The sequence below is a fragment of the Neodiprion fabricii genome, chromosome 2, assembly GCF_021155785.1.
Source record: "Neodiprion fabricii isolate iyNeoFabr1 chromosome 2, iyNeoFabr1.1, whole genome shotgun sequence".
NCBI lineage: Eukaryota > Metazoa > Arthropoda > Insecta > Hymenoptera > Diprionidae > Neodiprion > Neodiprion fabricii.
In genome coordinates this window covers 27,605,992-27,625,275 of record NC_060240.1, presented here as the reverse complement: position 1 = coordinate 27,625,275, position 19,284 = coordinate 27,605,992, and the positions used below count along the sequence as shown (strand labels likewise).

Genomic DNA, 19,284 nt, shown 5'->3' with positions numbered 1-19,284 from the left:
AGTTATTTTCTCTCTCTCTTTCTCTCTCTCTTCCTCTTTTTTTCGACGTAACGTCGCTCATCTAGATCATTTATCGACTTACACGACCTCGCCGCGTAATTGAAGTCTGATGGAGACAATGAAACAACCATCCGCACCCTTATTGCTTCGTATATTCAATATAATTGGCTCGTTATTGACTATACGAACGGATCTCAGGGTGATATGTGATCCTCGATTTTATATACGCGTATACATGCAGCGCGATGCAATGTGTATGGTAATTTATTCTTGACCCGATAAAATTGCAAGTCACCGGAGGACGAATGAACCCCAAGCAATTCCAACGTATGTCGCGGGAATATTGAAAGGAAATATTAGTGTCCGGTGTAAAACCTTTATTACTTTTCACCTTCTTCTTTCGTTTATTGACTCATTCCTTATCTACAGAAATGTAGTCCACCCTTTAACTACAACTTGAATGAAACATCGACTACTCCATAAACTACGTACATTATACATAACTCACCTACTTCCATTGATGAGATGGCAAAAATCGTTTCGGATTTAAAACCGAGTTCACAGTTGCATCCACCTATGTGACTAACGAGTAACAACCTTATCTCACGCATGTCTGTGATCCCGTGCTTCACCTCTGCCCCTCTCTCTCTCTGTAACATCTCGTTCTAAATATACTGTAGAACCCATACATAGCTGTAGTATAACTACCAGTGAGACTTATACCGGTAAATGTTTGTTTTAACGCATCTAGACCATGCGAGATGGTGCAGGCGCAGAAGGATTTATGTCAGGATTTACGTTGGATGGTATAGTACGCACGGTTGTAGTATAACACCGCAGACAGTGAACTTCCGAGAAACACCCCATACTTTGCTAGTAGAATTTTTTCTTTTTTTTTTCTTTTTTACATTCATTTACTTATTTTATGGCTGAGAGATTTTTTCCCGTAGCAGCATGTGCGAAATCGTGATTTATAACACCCTAGTGCAAAGTCAGATTACGAAGGAATCTTTTTCTTTACTCTTTATAATCGAGTAATGTCATTTCGTTAATCAAGATGTATGTGAAGCTTTTTTTTTTTTTTTTAAGGAAGCGCGAATGTGTTCTTTCTTATCGGTTGCCTCGAACTTTCAGAAATACGCAATTGTCCTCTTAAGATTGTCCCCGTAGAAAATTCGAACTTGCGTGGTATTTCGCCAATCTCCGCTGGTACAGACGCTAGTGTGTTGTTTTACCTGTTGCATGTAGATTACGGTGTTTCAGAAAATAATAATTTAGGACCTTCCACCGTGGCATTCCCTAAAACGTTTGATTAGGTCTGAAGAAGGATTCTGTTAAAAGATGAACGTTCTACGTTAGTGCAAGATATTTTTTTGAATTTATAAAGAAATACGTTGTAGCACTTCGATTATTATTTTTTTTTTTCACGATCCATGACACAACAATATATCAAACATAATTTTATTCTCCTGAATTAAAAGTTCATATTAAATTATAACTATTTTATGAGATTGAATTAATGAAGAAAAACTCGTCGTCAGATACAATTGTCAAAACAGCAACCGGAGACTTAATATTTCTTATTTGCGATGATAAATTGATACTATGATTGATGTAAGCAATGAAATAAAAAATTTGTCCACGATACTTGATAAATTTTTTAAAAAAATGTAAAATAGTGGAAAATCAACCGAACGCGATCTTCCACAAAGTTTAAAACGCTCATCTTTTAATTTGTAAATTCCTAATTATTTTTTATCTGAAACACCATAATGCACTAACGTGTTGAAGCAATTATGCGCGTGTGTGCAACTGCACGTATACTGCAGGGATATAGTTGCAGTCTATTGGCTCGCAGAGAGCTGAGTATTATTTATAGATGACACATTTAAGCGGTGGCGAAGGAGACTCGTCTCTTCGGTATACCTACTAGGTGTACCCTCTTCGTTTTTTTTTTTTTTGTTTTTTGTTTTACCGCATCTATGTATGTACCATGTGCCGTCGTGGCAGACTGTCCTCGCCTCGGTTATATATCTATGTATACTTATGTCTTATCTCTGTACCTTCTCTGCAGACTAGCGACACTCTGCCACGCCATTCGCCCTAGTCTCATGCAGCGTAGCGACAGTATTATATTGCTAGGCTTCAAAATTAGCCTGTGGCTAATTGCTTTCGGGAAATCTCCAGCCTCACCTCTTGGGAGAATTTGAATACATATCACCTTCGTCACTACTCTGCTTTACGGTGTACTAGATCATCGTTCGCTGTTTCGGCGCAGCGTGACTTGGTTTGGTTCGATAAGGAATGGAAAGGATGATAATATTGTACAAGGAAAGCGAGTGAGTCCTGAATCAGGGGAAAATCATGGTCAAACGGTTCTTATTTTCCTTCGAAATAAAGAAACATTAACAAACACGTGTTATTGGAAAGTAAAAAATTTTTACTACCGGCATCGTCGACATCTACTAAGCGTGGTGGCGAGACGTTGGGGCTATTTTATAAATAGAAAAATATCTTGGACACAGAGACGAGGTTTTGGCTTTTGGGTTTTGGCAGTTATACCAGTTGCCACCAACCGTCGTATGGCTCCTCTACTAACACGAGGAGCGAGATATACTATCGCTTTTCTCAACGACGCTGAGAGTAGGTCTATATTCGTACCACCCTGCTGCTGCTGTTGCTGTTGCTGTTGTGTCGTACCTTATAACCAGGGACAACTGATGGCCAGACCGCCAACTCGAGTTTTGCAGAGCCGTCGTAGGGCCTTTAAATTATAACGCATCTTTCGTACCTTTTTCACTTTTGCATCCGGTGAATGGAAACTGCGATACGTACATGCTGCAGAGTCGTCTCGTGTAAAGTTATAAAACTTGGTTTGATCTTATTTCCAAATTTTTCAGTGGCTCATTATACGTGAGGACGTATTTTCGCGCGAGCTCAGTTCTTCGATATTTGTAACCAGTATATCGGAACCAGCCACCATCTGGTGACAACGGAAAGTTTTACTATCTCTGGCGAGTCGTATTTCATCTTAAGAGTAGTTTTGTAGCCTGTTTTTTTCTGTACCATACATGAAAACCGCAACCCTTGCAACTTGTGCAAAGTCTAGATCATCCTTTGATTTATTGAGAATTTTGCAAGTCTTGCGAAGTGAAAACTCTGTCATTCAGCATCTTGCAAAATAATGTCAATACTGAATACGTTTAAAAAAAAAATGATAAACAATTTTGTCCATCATTCAATTTAGTTTCATGTTGTATTATGTCCGCAACGTGACATCTTATTGCTACAATATACCGTTTCTCAATGCACGTACATGACATGACAATCTGCTCACGTGTAGTTTTGAACATGTATGCGTAGCGAATAGTCAGACGAAGTTTCATACCTATACATCACGGGTAACTCTGCATGCAATAGCAATATTTTGCAACTCTAATTCGATCACAGCCAGAGATAGCGGCTGTTCACAGTTGCTTGCCTGAACTCAAGTGTCTAAGATCTGTTTAAGCGGAGTATAAAAACAAAAATGATATAATGTTAGACGAATTTTTTGAGACCGTTGCTTCTTTTTCCTCCTTTCTTCTCCTCTTCCATTCCATCGCTCCCAGTTCGTTCTCGCTTGTAAAAAATGTTCGATTGATTCGTGATATAATGCGGTATGGGATGTGCTAAATCGAGGATCGACCAACTAGGCATCACCGATAAGCCGATCCGAGTTGAAATAATGTTTGGTAATGTGGAGTAATGTGTTGCTTTAATAATGTATTTAAAATTTGGAATTTCTTCTCGCCCAGACCTCGGTCATAATCGCGATGATCAAGATCTCTTTTATAGCTCTCCGCGTGATCGTATATCTTGCTCAGTTATTCTTCAGCCGATTGTTGGTTAAGTGATAAATTAATGTATAAAGAAGCAGAGAAGCTACGGTTATTTGAATTTAAATTGATGTGGGCGCAATTTAAAAATCTCTCCAAATTTGTCGTTCATTGTGATAACCAACCTTCGTTTACAATCTAGCAAATTGCACTGTCCGCCTACAGGGATATTTCTTTTTCTCTTTCTTTAATCCCGTCTTGCGCTCATTGTCTCAACGATATTTATATATGACAATAAAATATCTTACTTGCGCTACAAGAATTTTTGGGTACCGGCTAAAGTGTGGGTTTACCTATTACCTAAATTACTGAAGAACGACCGTGAAACTTTTCAAAACGTATCCTACGCAGCAGTGGAAAGTTGAAATAGAATGAAACAGAGAAAATTGTTTAAAATTGTAATGCGCAGAAAACTTTTGGGCCTTTGCCAAAATTGTAAAATGTCACTCGTAATTATCCGAGGTTTTCTTTTTTCTTCTTCATTATTTACTCGTGTATTCTTTTACTTAACGCTGATCACTTCAGTCTGGACGTTCAATTTATTTTCGATCCTTTTAATTGTTATTCGCAGTAGAAACGGCATTAATTGTCACAATCATGATATACATTCGCGACCGATGTTTATAGAACAACCTGCAGACAAAAATAATAATAACAATAGTTGATCAATTTCTTTGATGACAATAGAATAATGATGAGTTGCCAAGAGGGACGGTTTCTTTTGATTTATCTCCGCGCATGTAACATAAACAAATGGGTAATAAATATTGTTAAGGAAATAGGGTGAGTTAAACAAGGAGGCTTTGAGATTTCGAAAAGCCATTACATAAATCGTGTCATTTTACATAGGGGGATATGAAATTATGCAACTAAAGATTAAAACGAAACGTAGGGGGGATTCGGTAAAAATTTTTATCATCGCGGTCAAAAATTTATTCACAGACACTACATGTATTTAACAAATCTCATAACTTGACGATAATAATTAACGCAAATAATTCACCACCTCAAAGCTTTCACGAATCAGAATGGAAATAAAATTATGATAAAAGTGGTAATGAAAATGTGATCAAGGAAAGTACCGGTGTACAGATAATGATATTGTGAACAGATAGGGCTAAGCTTTCTCTCTACATTTTTTATAATCTCTCTTTTTCTTCCAATCGTTCGGAAGCTCAGCTAAAAAGCATTCTCGTGGGTTATTATCGCGTCAGAGGACATGATTCAGAAATTTCGAAAATGGTCTAAAAGGGTATTCATTCTATTCAACAACCAAAACTGACAAAGCAACATGCATAGTAAGATAAAGGCATACCACGTACTGCCTCCACTGCCTAAATTTATTACCGAAGCATTTGTCATCTTCAATTTTAATCTTGCAGGCACACATGGAAGGTCTCCAGGTAAGGCGGCGACCACAGGGCCTGGACTCGGCGCAATCAGAGGCGTACCGGGCACCATCCAAGGGACCGGAGGCAGAACAATGAAGGAATACGAGGATCAGCTTGGCATGCTGAAGAAGGAGAACTTCAACCTTAAGCTGCGGATATATTTTCTTGAGGAAAGGATGGGCATCACATCTGCGGATGAAGATGCGATCAAGAAAAATATCGAACTTAAGGTGAGGCGATCCTTTGTTCAAGACTGTTTCTGTATTCCTCTTTGCCACGATTATTGATAATTTCAACTTTGTTGTACATATCTCTTACTGTTCCGACATGTGGCTAATGACATTGTTTTTAGGTCGAGGTCGAGTCACTGAGAAAAGAACTGATTGAGAAGCAGGATCTTCTCAGCCAGGCAGCCAAGGCTTTTGAACTTATCGAAAAACAGAAAGAAACGTCATCGCGTAACCAGACTCAGTATCAACGGTCGCTTGATTTAGAAAAGGAGAGAATTGCCGAACTTGAAAAAGGTTGGGATGAATAAATATCATTTGTCCGATTATCGCTTTAACAAAGTACCAGAGAAAACTACTTACGTAAATCGGGACTTTTAATTGGTCAGAATTTGTCGTCCTGAACAGGGAGACTGATGGATAATATTTTTGGTACAGAACTAAGTTAATAGGCTGCAATTTTTCTAATAAATATATTTATTTGCACCATCGTCGTTATAAATATCGTTCTTTTTTTTTTACCCGTTTTACAGAACTTGAAGAGTACAAAGAAAAACTTGCCGATACCTCGGCGTACTATAAAGAAGAATATGGCATCACGCCAGAAGAATCGATAGAGAATAAAGAAAAATTACACCAGATGGAAGAGCTTGTCGTGGCCTTGGAAGTGGAGGTAAAAACTAGTAATATACTCAATATCGTTAGACTTTTATTAGTTCTTTTGCAGTTAGTGGAAAAATATTGTGATTTTGGAATGTGAGACATGCAATATCTTTATCATCGTTACCATAATTTCTCAACTGACACACAATAGGCATTCACAATTCATTTTATATTGGCTTTTAGTTGCTGACATATATATTTCCTTTTTTTTTTATCTGAATTGCTCATTTCCTTCACGCTGCCGGAAGCAAGTTGCCTTTATCAGATCTGTCACTGTTCAGTCAGTTAGTTTCTTATTACTCCAGCCGGGCGACGTGAGAGCTGTACTGGCAATGGTGGAGTGAATATTTGTCGAGACTTTAATCTTTAATTTTGGTATAGTACTATTTTCCAACTTCCTACTAGCGGCGTAAAATTCAGTTGAGAAATTTACACAATAGTTTTGATTATAAACAAGAGAATACTAGAGGGCGTACTCTAATGAACCAATTCTTGCAGCAGACAAATATTCTACTGTTTATTCAGGTTTGGCCCTTTAGATTTGTGCTCGTGTAAATAGACAGTTCTCTGTAGCCGGAATGTTTACAAAAGATAGCAGAACAGAGGTCAAAGGTGATTAGTAGTGGGGCTCCTTCCCTTACTAGTGAAGTTCTAACTGACACGCATTGTGTCAGTACAAATATGGAGTCTTGAAAGAAACATTACCTCATGTGCTTAAATAAACTTGTCTACATATTTATGTTTACTTGTAAATAGTAAAATATTTGAAATATCAGTAATGAAAATATCCAGTGAAATTAGGTGAAGATGTGATTGATATAAAAGCTGAAAATACTTAATTAATAATTAAGCATTTTAATATCCCACTCCAAACAATCAACGTCACCAGTCATTTCAATTGAAATAACTATAACTTGTTCTTTAATTTTCAAAAGGTGAAGCAAATAACTAGTAGCCTTGAAGAAGAACGTAATTGGGGTTTGGAATTGGAGAGTGAGAGAGATCAGTTGAAGGAGCGTCTTGAAGCTGAGGTTCAACTTAGGGAAGGTTCTATCGAACAGAGAAATCAGGAGATCGATCAACTGAGGGAAAGAGTCAAACAGTTGGAAGAGCAGATATTTAAGTGGGAAAGCCTGTCACAGCAACAGAAGAGTGAGTTGTTAGAAAAGGACAGAATCATTAAAGAAAAAAGTCTCCAGCTTGAGGAAAGACTTCGTTCGTGTGATGAGCTGACCAATGACTGCGAGAAGAGAAAGAAACAAGTTGATTCGTTGAGGGCTTCAGTCAAGACGAGAGACGATGCTCTGATAGAACTTACAAACAAGCACAAATCTCTTCTGTCGCAGGTGTGTTACCAGCTTTAAGGAATACTGGTTATCCAGATACCTAAGTCAACCATATTTTCATTGTTTTTTCAGTTTGAATGCAATTCCACAAAACTTAAAACTTGTTCGCCGCCAAGGAGCCCGACGACACCAAACTCTGTTGATGATTTTCATCTGCAAACGACGATGGGCCAAAGATTGAGCTGTGTACGGAGTCTAGATAAGAAAAACACTTCTGTCGACTGGGAGCCAAACAAAGAAAAGTCTTCGAGGCACAGTTCACAGGTATAGAAAACAGCTCTGCTGTCATAAACGATTCGTCTAAATTTAATGCTGGAGATTGTGCATCAACATGGGAGTAAAATTTTCTACTTTTGGTGTTATTGTGTTATTTAATTTCTCAGGATTTGGAGGAACGTGATAGTGAGATGAAGCGACACCAAGAAGCCAACAAGCAGTTAACTTTGAAGCTTTGTAATACTCAGAAGACTGTTGAGGCTGCTGATCAAAAATACAAGAAGCTAACGATGGATCATGAAAAGGCACTTAAAACGATTCAAGGTTTTTTCGAAAGGCAACAGCAATTGGAGGACAAATTAGTGAAAAAAGATCGCAAACTTATGGAATTAGAAGTTGAACTGAGCAGACTGAGGAGTCAGGATTGCCCAAAGTCTAATCGCAGAGTCCCATCAGCTAGACGTGATCTAACCAGTGAGATGTCTGACGACCCGGAACGGGACCCATGCAATCAGGTCTTTATGAAATCCTTTTATTATACTCTAGTCCAATATGTATTCGCGAGAGTAGGTTATCTTGTTTATTTTGATACATTTTTTCATTCATCAAGGATTGGATCAATCAATTGTGACTTATTGGTAGATTATGCCGTTTCGTCATTAATATCTTGACTTTTTCAATACTTCAAGTCTCGTATAATGTAGATATTGCGTGAAGCACATACTTTATACAGAAAGATGATTTGTTAAAAAATGTTTTTCTAATTTATTAGCTGGTATATTTCGTCTTTTTTTTTTCTATTTCTTTCAGAAACACTGATTTCATTTCATCTCTTCTTCTTCTTCACCGCTATCTTCTACCTCTTCCACCACTGCAAATATTTGCATGCTCTGCGCTTTTCTACTTTTGTGCTTCTTGCTGTTTACTTTTTTTTTATGTCTATGATTCTAAGAAATCAGTTGTACAGCTATACACATAACTTGAAAGAGCGTATTGATGAAGGATTTATGTTCCTCAAACAAAGTGTTCAACCCCTCAATTTTATTACAGTTTTGTTTCTTCCCAGTATATGTATGCTGTTAAAAGTGAGACTCTGTGGTATTATGTAGATTCTTATAGCACAGTGGAAGTGAAAGCAACTGACATAAGCTGTAGGCTTGCCATTCATTGAATAACTTTGAAAACTGATACTATTTAATATTGTCTATAAAAATTTTATGACAAACATTTAATAAAAAGGTGCTTTCATTACATTCTTAGGCAGTGATGTTTATCACATTCTAGGCAATAGAATTTGGAACGATAGAATATTTTCATAAAGTATTTTTAGACAGTTTTTTGACGATATATTCAATGGGAATAGTGACGTTAGAAGTGGACTGAAGAGGGCAATGCTGTAGTTTTATAAATGACATGGACAAGCATTGCGTTATTGTATTGCATAGGGATCACTGAACTCTGAAATGACATCAAATGTTCTTTCTGAATAACAGTTTCATTTCTACCTGATTTTTGGCCTTGGAAACACTTTTCTTCCAGATTTTTGCAACAAAATGTTACATCTAGTGGCAGCACTTTTTAAATTGCACATAATGCCTTTTTGTCATCGGTATCGCCATCTCGAGATCGAAATAATACTACTGCTATTACAGCAACAATTTGCACTCATATTCCTCATTCAAATATCATAATTTTACTCTGACCTGATTTGCGTATGAGAAGTAACATTTCAAAGATCTTGAGCTTATAATCTTTTCAAGGATTAGACAAGTTTGGTAATGAGGTTCCGCTCGATCTCTCTTGTGAAAAAATTTGCTTGAGACAGATTAGTGTGAAAATAAAAATATGCCTTGCGAAAATATTTGCCCACTTGAGAAATATTGTCAGCACTACATGTCCTATTGCAGGAACGTGGCTCAATATTTATCTTTTAGCAGGCTACATGCAAATCGTTACTGAAAACTCTAATGAGGAGTAATTAATCTTTGAAAACAAATTATACTTTCTAAATAAAATTTATCGATCATAAAAATGAATACTAAATCAAAATGGGTAAAAAATCAATAAATATTTCATCAACTGTACAGTAGAATCTGTTGATGTACACTTTCTTTAAGGGGAGCTGTGTAATTGATAGTTGAATTGTATGAAGAATTAACGTTAGACTTTCCTCCATAGGGTAAAGTGCACTCTGCCTCGTTGCTGCGCAGTTTTGTCTACGGTATGAGTACAATAAAAACCCCGTGATGATCTAAATCATTTAGTTGTGATACAAACTTTATTAACGTGTTGATATAAATTGATAAAAATTGACTCATGCTTGGAATAAATTTTATTGTGTATATAGGTAATTTATTTCAATTAAAGTCAATTTAAATAAATTACATGTGTGTTGAATTTTTTTTTTTTTTTTACCAAATATTACAACATCGTTTATGAATCGTAAGCAGAATTTGTTTTTTTTTCTCTCTTGTCGCGTTAATTTATTTTTATTGATTTCGAGTCTGCATCTATGATGTTTAAGTGTGTGTCTTTCTTTTCCTCTAATGATGTTTACTCAAAAATAATAAGTTTGGCGCAAAGCTATCAAATATCACCTTATATATTTTACTTTATTCGGATCAGATAGTGACACATTTTGATGAAGTCGCTAAATACTATTTTTAGATATTTTATTATAGCTTGCGAGATAAATTCCAGGATAATCTTCAACTGAATTATATCTAAATTGCAATTATTCTTTGTTTGCATCTGAGAAATATGCAAACTCAGCTGATATTACGTTAACTTAACAGAAGTTCGACTCTTGGAATCCGGAGATAGTTACAGCAAAGCTTAAAGAAGAGACGCCTTTTGTCTAATTATAGAATCCAACTGCTCATTCCCTGCAGTCCATGCCGCTGGCTTTTAAAGATCACTCTAGTCAGCCAGCAGCAGGCTACTCCTCTAGGTTTATACTCGTCCTATAAGAAAATCTCAGTGGCAGTTTCTCAACTAGAATGTACAAGTTTCAAATAATCACTGTTACAAAATTGTACAAATTTTGACAAGTTATTTCTACGTATTTTCTACGAGAAAATGCGTACCGAAGTAAATGAGAGAAAAAACAACTTGTAATAATGTATAACTTCTATATCAATTACCAATATTTATAATTATGTTGATTTCTTCACAAGTGCTACAATTCATTACTTTTTCGATTCCATATTTTAAACTTTGTATGTATTCTTCGATATACTAATATATACAAAGTTGTATTTGTATTTAATCTTTTGATTCGACCCAATAAGCAATAATGTTTTCCTGTTTGTGTGCCTCGGTCAGAATGGAGGTAGGTAATCAGCACCAAAAATTGCAGCATGTATAAAGCGATGCGATGATATTTACTTTCTGCCAAGTTTCTGTCTATTAGGTTTTACGGAAATTTTGTTCTTGCTTTTTTGTCACCTGCAACAGCCTCTAACCCTGATCTTGATTGATGGACATCTAAAATACTCTTATTCACTATATCCAACGTCCAGTCTATTTGTCTTCAAAATTGAATTTTTATTCCAAATTACTAAAGCAGACTTACATCAAAGTTTATTTATTCTTGCACGCTAACATAGAAATAGGACTATCACAACACAGCATAACTCGAGAGAATGAAAACTCACACGAAGGAGGGTAGCAAATCTTATTAAGTCAAATCTGATTTTGAAATACAAAAATCTTTCAGGAACCAGTTATTGTCACGCTTGTACCACCGAGACGTTGGCCAAAGAAAACTAAAAACTAGACTTGTTGACACACGAATAAATTCTTTAATTAGCCTTAGACCATTGCGCAGTATTCAAATCGTGCATGTTCTATTGTAATACATTTCTAGTATTGTAAATTGAATTTTCTGAATAAAGTTCGAATTATTTACATCTTATGAGAAATTACTTCCGAGTTTCATTTGATCAGGGAAAATACGTTTTTTCTTTTTTCTGTATTACAGCAACGCTTTGAGGAAATGGAGAGCAAGATTAACGACCTGAGAGTACAAATCGATACTATTAAGGCTGAGAAGAGTAAACTGGAAATGCAGATTCAAGCTGAATCCCAGGTAAATAGCAATACCAACAAATACAGAATTTATCATAGAGTAAAGCAGATTTATGGTCGTTTTTTTTCCACGTTAAGATAGGATAATTTTAAGTTTGAAATTGTGTAGGTAATGTTTAAAATAGAAGTTTTTTCACTTTATAGGAAGTACAAGAACAACTGAAAGATCGAGAACAGAAAATAGTGTCTTTAGAATCTGAGAAAAACACAATACGCGTTGAGTTAACAGAGAAAGTTGTCGAACTGGATAAATTAAAGGAAGCCTATAATCAGGCAAGTCTTAAAATCGAAGAAAGCTGCCGAACAAACGAGTTAGGCGACGAGTATAGCCTGCGAGAAGAGCTGCTGTTGAAAAATTCATTGATTGAGGAGAAGGATAAAAAAATTGAACAATTGAGCAAAGAGTTACAAATTCGAACGCAGAATCTACAAAAACTTGTCAACACAGAATTGTGGAGCAAGAATAAAGAGATTGCCAAATTACATAATCACATGACTGCAACCCATAGTCATGAAAGGAGCAGAAACAGGTCTGAATCAGCCTTGGATAATTCTGGATTGCAAGTAACAACATTGATCAAAGAACTATCAGACCTTGGTATACAAGTCAAAATTGTAAATGACGCTGTACAATTGAATTACGTCAATGGAAGTGAGTCAATAGACTTAAAAGTGACAAAAAATTACTTAGAAACCCTTTTAGAACAACGAAACGAGTTGGAAAAGGAAATAGATTACCTCAAATGGTTGAAGCTTATTACTAAACCTGATATAACTAATGAAATTGAAAGCTCTGGGTCAGAAACCGAGAGAGCTCGAAAGTATTGTGAATTATTGCGAACGCATCTTAAGGAGTTGGTCAGATTTATGAAAGAAATGTTGAGAAAAGCTAATCATTCAGAAATAATTAGTATGGAACATAAAAAAATAGTGCTGGACGTATTTTTGGATTCTAAAATTTTACCCGATGATTTTATACACTCTTTTGAAGAAATACCTGGTGGTGATGCAGTTGGAGATCACTCTTCTCGACGTCATTTTGCCGAAGAACATTTAGTTGATAGTGTTGGGAAGAAGAGTAATACCGAAAATTTACTGGTAGTGCGAAAGAATCAAAATTCGATTCACTCAGATTCGGAGGCATTTTCAGAGCCAGACAGAACAGTTTCGCTCGCTAGAATTGGACTACAAGAGCTGAATCATAAAACTAGCAACAAACATAGATTCTCTAAGTATACAAAGACGTTTAGTGACTCTGAGGACTCTATGGATTATGTTCCTTACCATAAGACTTACCAGAGCGACTTGAATGACACAGATGAGACAAGTAATATACAGGAACTAAAAGAAACCAATAATCAGCTATACTCGGAACTGAATGCTCTCAGGAATGAGCTTGCAAGGAAAACTTTATTCGATGATGTGAGTTCTGTTGAAGTGTAAACAAAATTAAGACTTCCAGACTATTGCAAGTTTCGTAACTCTGATTCTGATTCCCATTTTGACCCAGTTTTTTTTCAGGCCTTTTCAACTTCTCTATTTTCAATTTGATTGCTCAATAAATTCATCTATATTTATCTCTACTTCCTGTAGATTAAGCACAGGAATGTTTTTCCCAATATATTTGAGGGAATATTAGGCGTTTTTGATAATTTACTTATAGAATTTGGCCATCCCTTAATTTTCGACATAATTTTCCTAACCAATAAAATAATATATTCCTTGTTTTTCAACAGAGATTCGACGAAAAATTGGCACCTTTAATCGCAAAGCTGGAACATTCACAGAGATTTTGTGAAAAATTGCAGGCGTCGCTAGAAAAAAGAATGAATGAATGCTACACACTGAAAAAAGAAAGCAAACAAAACAGCATACGAAAAGCACAGTTGGAGAAAAAGATATCGGAGGTTGAAGATATGGCTATTGAATTAACTAAACAAAAGGCGGATCTTTTATATTCTAAAGAAAGCGCTGAGAGACAAACCTGTGAAATGCTAACAGCGCTCAATAGAGAAAATGACACGGTAATAATTAAATATTATAAATAATGACTATTACCACATAGTTGAGACAGTTTATTTATATAAGGTTTATTTCATCCTGAATATTTTTAATTGAACAGCTGCGAACAAAAATTAAAAAAATGGAAGATGAAATGGAGGTAGCTAAAACGAATTTGGCAACAATAACGAAAGAAATCGATCAATTGACACTTTCTCACTCCCAAGTTCTTGTTGAAAATACAAAACTGATCAATGAAAAGCTGAGGCTGGAACAAGATGCGCGAAAAAACGACAGTCGATATGATATTGCACTACGGTCTCTGCACGAGAAATATACCAAAGAGGTATGTACACAAAAAATTTACTTTACGGTTTTTAAATATTTTAGTATGACAAACGTTATTGTTTCCAAAAATTTTAGATAGCAGACCTGAATCAAGTCAACGATTCGCAGCGATCACGTATGCAGGAATTGGAAATGGTAAACAAAGAGTTACGAAGACATGTCGTAACTTGCGAGGCCAGTGATTCCGCGCCAAGTTCGAGTGGTATTTCATCCATTCCAACTGACACAACGATTAAACAAAGTTGTGACGATATAATCCAAGAATATCATTCCTACAACGTAAGTTTACATAAGTTTACATTAGATTAACCTCTCGTTTATTCAGTCATATTCCACGTTTGTAAAATTAATTCCTCTTTTTTTTCTATCAGGGCTCTCAGTATTGGTTGCCAATAAATTATCCGAATCTTACGGGTCGTAGTAAGTCTAGCTGTTCGCCTGACTTAGGAATCGAGAGCGATGCGGCACTAACGACTACAACACGACCTTTGAAAGATACTTTGAAAATAACCGAATCTATGACAAATCTTCTCAGCGAGGATGAGAACTGTAATACAAGCCGAGAACTCAGAGATTTAGACAGTGAAAGCCCGCTGCCTACAGAAGGTAGTCTAATTGTATTATTTATTAAAGTTCACAGATACATATGAGTTGATTCAATTTTTATCTCGCTTACATAATTATTACAATTCTTCATATAAATATGTAATTTAACTCTTTGACTACATGTGTGGATATAATATTTTATTACTGAAGTATGCCGCGGATTCATGTGTTAGACAGGTTAATAGATTTACATTTTTTATTGCATTGTTTAATTATTTTAATTTTAATTTTATAGGTGGGCATACATATAGTAGTATGTATTCTGAACAGTTAAGTTCAACGTTATGCTTTTGGCACTGATTATAACATATTTTATCCCTCCCAATTAATTGTGAATTACGTACACAATTCTTTTAACGTGAAACGTGCAATCAGAAACGTTAACGTTCATAGGTATCATTTTACACAATATATTTCCTTGTTGATTGATCATCAGTGAAGAGGAGAGTAATAGACCTGTGGACCACCGATTCTGCTGAAACTTCTATGGATGTCGCAAAATATAGAGCTTTTAATGTGTAGTTGTATCCATTGGGTCTTCCTTCGTTTGGTTTGAATCAGATTGTACGAAAATCGGCAGTTCATACTTTGCTACGGCTCTGAATTCATAGTATATACATTTACACTTGTAAATCTGTGAGAACCTGTTGACGAAACTTCAAGCGAGGACAATGGAAATTAATATATTGGGCAAAAATACACAACAGGATTTCTTTGTAAGGGCATTCCACTCATTAAACGGCTACTATAATGAATTTGAATTGGAGCGAAGAACGACCAAGTGGATTAAGCTACACATAAGAAGCACTATATTTTGGGACAAAGAAATACCTCTGGAAGTTCCAGCGGAATCCATGTTCCGGAGGTCTTATACCCTCCTTTCAAGTATACCCACACGTAATTTTTATTATTTATGTATTTACTATCGCCACTGGTCAACCATTACATACCTAATATTATAAAGCTTGCATCAATCATATATATTTTTCCATTACTAAGCATTCTGAAATCTCACTTGCAGTTGTGCATATAAAATTGCTTTATATGTATATAATATGCATGATAACTAATTAAAGGTCACAAAACATTTGTTAAATTTAGGAAAATCTCTTTGTAATAAGAACTAGTTCTCTGTATGTGGCTAGGTCAGAGAGCATTATTTTTTGCTTTTATGTCAACTAGGCTGCTTTCTTCTTTTCTCTTTTTCTTTTACTTCTTTACCACACGGTTATGATTTTCCTGAAACTCAAGTATGTTACAGAGATTTTTTTGTCAATCTACGTGATTGGGGAACCAATGCATCAGTTTTGATCCAAGCAAACTTATCTCGAGAATGGTTCATCTGACAACAAATATGCATATCAATGGTACTGTGGTGGTTTTCTACGATTCTCAAATCAACAATTTTTACTCTCAGAAAGGAGTTTTAAAGCAATTTCATGAAACGTACAATGTAAAACTGCTTTGTATATCTCATACAGTTCAGTGAATTCAACAATAGTCGTCGAGCTTTACAAGGCACTTACATTTTTCGATGACCAGGCAAGAAAGTAGCCGGGTTGACTTACAAAGCATTATTTATTGATAAAAGTACTGAGAATTTGAATGAATACGGAAATGCCTGTTTAAATCGGTACTAACACTTTAAGTTAATACTTATTTATCTGAAATTGAAGTAGCCTGGTGATACTTGTATTTACAAAAATGAAAAAAGAAAACATTCCACAGTGATACTCTCTATAGCTTAGCCAGCCAAATATGAAGTAACCCATTAATGTTGAAAATATACGGATAGAATTGAGAATGAAACAAAATGAATGAACATTGTATTAATGCGCAGGTCTGAACGAAATGGAAGTGTTGAAGCAGGAAAACGAGGCACTGAAGCGACGACTGATGAAAACTAGAAGAGCTTTGGAAGATACATTTCAGCATCTTTCTGCATCGAATAAAAATAAAAAAAATGTTGAAAAGGCTATAACTAAGCAGCTCATGATAACAAAAACAATATTAAAAAAAACTAGGACTTACGAAGAGTCGTTTGAAAATTGAAAATTGAAAGTTGAATATCAAGTATTGAAAAATCTAACGAAGCGTGATGTTACTCGTATATTGTTGTTTGTTTGTTACTATACATACGTTGCATTGTTGCCTGCTAGAGCATGCAATGATCTCTCTTTTTTTTTCATATCTAAACTGAAGCGACTGAGATGAATGATGATTATTACTACGTATTGTATTGTATGTAATGAAACATATTTTCTTATCGTGCCACTATTAGGCAATGTTTTTCCTTTTCTTTTTTGTAAAGAAGACATTTTTCTTCAATATATGTATGTGATGTGCGGTGTATGCATTGAGATTTGTAAATAGGTATTTTTTTCTAATTAGTTAAATTAGTAAGGATTCATAATAAAAGATTTTGAAAACATTGCGTGATTGCTTATAACTGCATCTCGGAGTTAAAAAATGTGAATAAATATATAACTGTATATATTACTACATCTATACATCTCATTATAGCATCTGTAAATAGCCCATGTAATAAAATATCTGACATTTGCATTTTATAATATATTTCTCCTATTATACTGCTTCATTTTGAAATATAAAATCAATTCTATAAGTATCAAGTACGAGAAAGGAACGAATTCGGTGTTGGAGCTCAAGAACTATCTGGAACATACCATCAAACTGTTCGTATTGAAATTCGATGAACAGCTAGGATTAAAATGAACGAAAATTTACTATGTTGGAAAATTAAACGGATTAAGAAGACTCGAAATCTCAGACAATAGAATCATCTAACTGACGCAGAACGGCAGCGTTATTAGCTGACCCGTTGACCTAAGAATATATCTTCAGTCTGAAATGTAAAAACTGAAATAATTATATATCATATCATACATCATACATAGTATTAAAGGTCGAAACCAAAGTTTGGATGTTCAATTGTTCTGACGTTCAGAAAGTGACGTCACCCAAAATTTTTTTTCCCCTAACGGCACCAATCTAAAATCAGCTAGCCGAAGTCCTAAGTCTGGAGGCAACCGCGCAGTAGAGCGGACGTATGAAAATCGCGCTCCGGAAATTTCCAGTACCGGGTTCTCTACTTCATGGACCCTGCGCTCCGAGTCCGCTTCCTGGTGCAACTCGAGTTCCAGAACAAGAGCTCCGTAGTTTCTACGCTCTAGGTCCGCTACCTGGTGAAACTCAACTTCAGGAACAAGCGCTCCGTAATTTCTTCGCTCCAGGTCCGCTACCTGATAAAGCTCGACATCCAGGACAAGCGCTCCGTAGTTTCTGCGCTCAAGGTCCACTACCTGGTGAAACTTAGCTTCCAGGAAAAGCGCTCCGTGGTTCCTGCGCTCCAGGCTCGCTACCTGGTGAAACTCGACTTCAGGGACAAGCGCTCCGAAGTTTCTGCGTTCAAGGTCCGCTACGTAGTGAAACTTAACTTCCAGGGAAAGCGCTCCATGGTTCCTACGCTCCAGTTCCGCTACCTGAAGAAACGCCTCTTGAGGGACGAGCGCTCCTACCTCCTACCACCTTCAAACACCTCCTACCATCTCCGTCCACCTCCTACTACCTCCAAACATCCCTTAACATCTTCTACCAGCTCCTACCATGCCCTTTCTTGTACTGCCCAAATGTGAGTTGAAACACACTCGGAATTTCAAAAACTTCGTTAGTTATTTCCCATTCGAAAAATATAGCCGACGACCAAAAAAAAAAATATATGTGTACTGTTCCCGATTTTTCATGTTGCAGCATTTGAAGAACCTGGTTTCCACTTTGAACCGACATGGAAGATATTTTTTCGCCATTATCTGATTTTGTTATTGAAGTTTTTTCCGTGTTACTTGAATATTTAGCTATATTATTATTCATTGCTTTCAGTTTTATGTATAATAAACTATTTTCATGTGGACCAATAACAAAAAGCTATGTTACTATTCGTGCACGGTGAGTATAACATTTTTATAATATTTAATGGGGATTGTAATTATATTTCATCTCATGCACTTTTCGCTGCGTTTTCTGAGTTCCTTGGGGTCCAATTGGTCGGGAAAGAGTCATACGAATCAATTCTAAGACGAAAAATTTTTTGGTCAAAAAAAAAAGGAAGGTTAACCCCTTTGTATTTTTGGCGAAAATTTTCGCGATTTTCAAAAGTGCTGGAATAAATTATTTGTGGCACTATTCCGACGTAATTTTGCGAGAGAAATCGATTGGGCACAGTTCCAATACGCTGTGATCAACGCATCAAAAGTTACAGCCAAAAAACGAAAACCTAAATTTTCGACATTTTTCAGCAGGTGCTTTTTTCCTCGTATCTTCTCTCCCGTTGATCCCACGCTCCTTTTGCTGCGTTTTCTGAGTTCCTTGGGGTCCAATTGGTCGGGAAAGAGTCATACGAATCAATTCTAAGACGAAAAATTTTTTGGTCAAAAAAAAAGGAAGGTTAACCCCTTTGTATTTTTGGCGGAAATTTTCGCGACTTTCAAAGGTGCTGGAA

At 36.0% G+C, this 19,284-nt stretch overlaps 1 protein-coding gene across 9 annotated transcripts in view; it reads left to right on the top strand.

Annotated features, from left to right (window-relative positions):
• Window positions 1–17,335, top strand: part of LOC124175984 (centrosomin) — a 30,674-nt gene extending 13,339 nt beyond the window's left edge. For 3 of the 9 annotated variants that reach the window (XM_046556716.1, XM_046556717.1, XM_046556714.1), the window contains 14 exons: window positions 5,261–5,499; window positions 5,622–5,793; window positions 6,030–6,169; window positions 7,095–7,505; window positions 7,578–7,769; window positions 7,889–8,236; window positions 11,704–11,811; window positions 11,955–13,232; window positions 13,547–13,834; window positions 13,933–14,157; window positions 14,235–14,438; window positions 14,531–14,765; window positions 15,001–15,018; window positions 16,606–17,335. In XM_046556716.1, the coding sequence (XP_046412672.1) occupies window positions 5,261–5,499; window positions 5,622–5,793; window positions 6,030–6,169; window positions 7,095–7,505; window positions 7,578–7,769; window positions 7,889–8,236; window positions 11,704–11,811; window positions 11,955–13,232; window positions 13,547–13,834; window positions 13,933–14,157; window positions 14,235–14,438; window positions 14,531–14,765; window positions 15,001–15,018; window positions 16,606–16,817 (4,070 nt within the window). In that variant the 3' untranslated portion in view covers window positions 16,818–17,335. Of the gene's footprint in view, window positions 1–3,516; window positions 3,735–5,057; window positions 5,177–5,260; window positions 5,500–5,621; window positions 5,794–6,029; window positions 6,170–7,094; window positions 7,506–7,577; window positions 7,770–7,888; window positions 8,237–11,703; window positions 11,812–11,954; window positions 13,233–13,546; window positions 13,835–13,932; window positions 14,158–14,234; window positions 14,439–14,530; window positions 14,766–15,000; window positions 15,035–16,026; window positions 16,133–16,605 lie in introns of those variants that run through there. The other 6 variants (XM_046556721.1, XR_006869280.1, XM_046556719.1 and 3 more) reach the window with 6 other exon arrangements.
• Window positions 17,336–19,284: the final 1,949 nt, after the last annotated feature.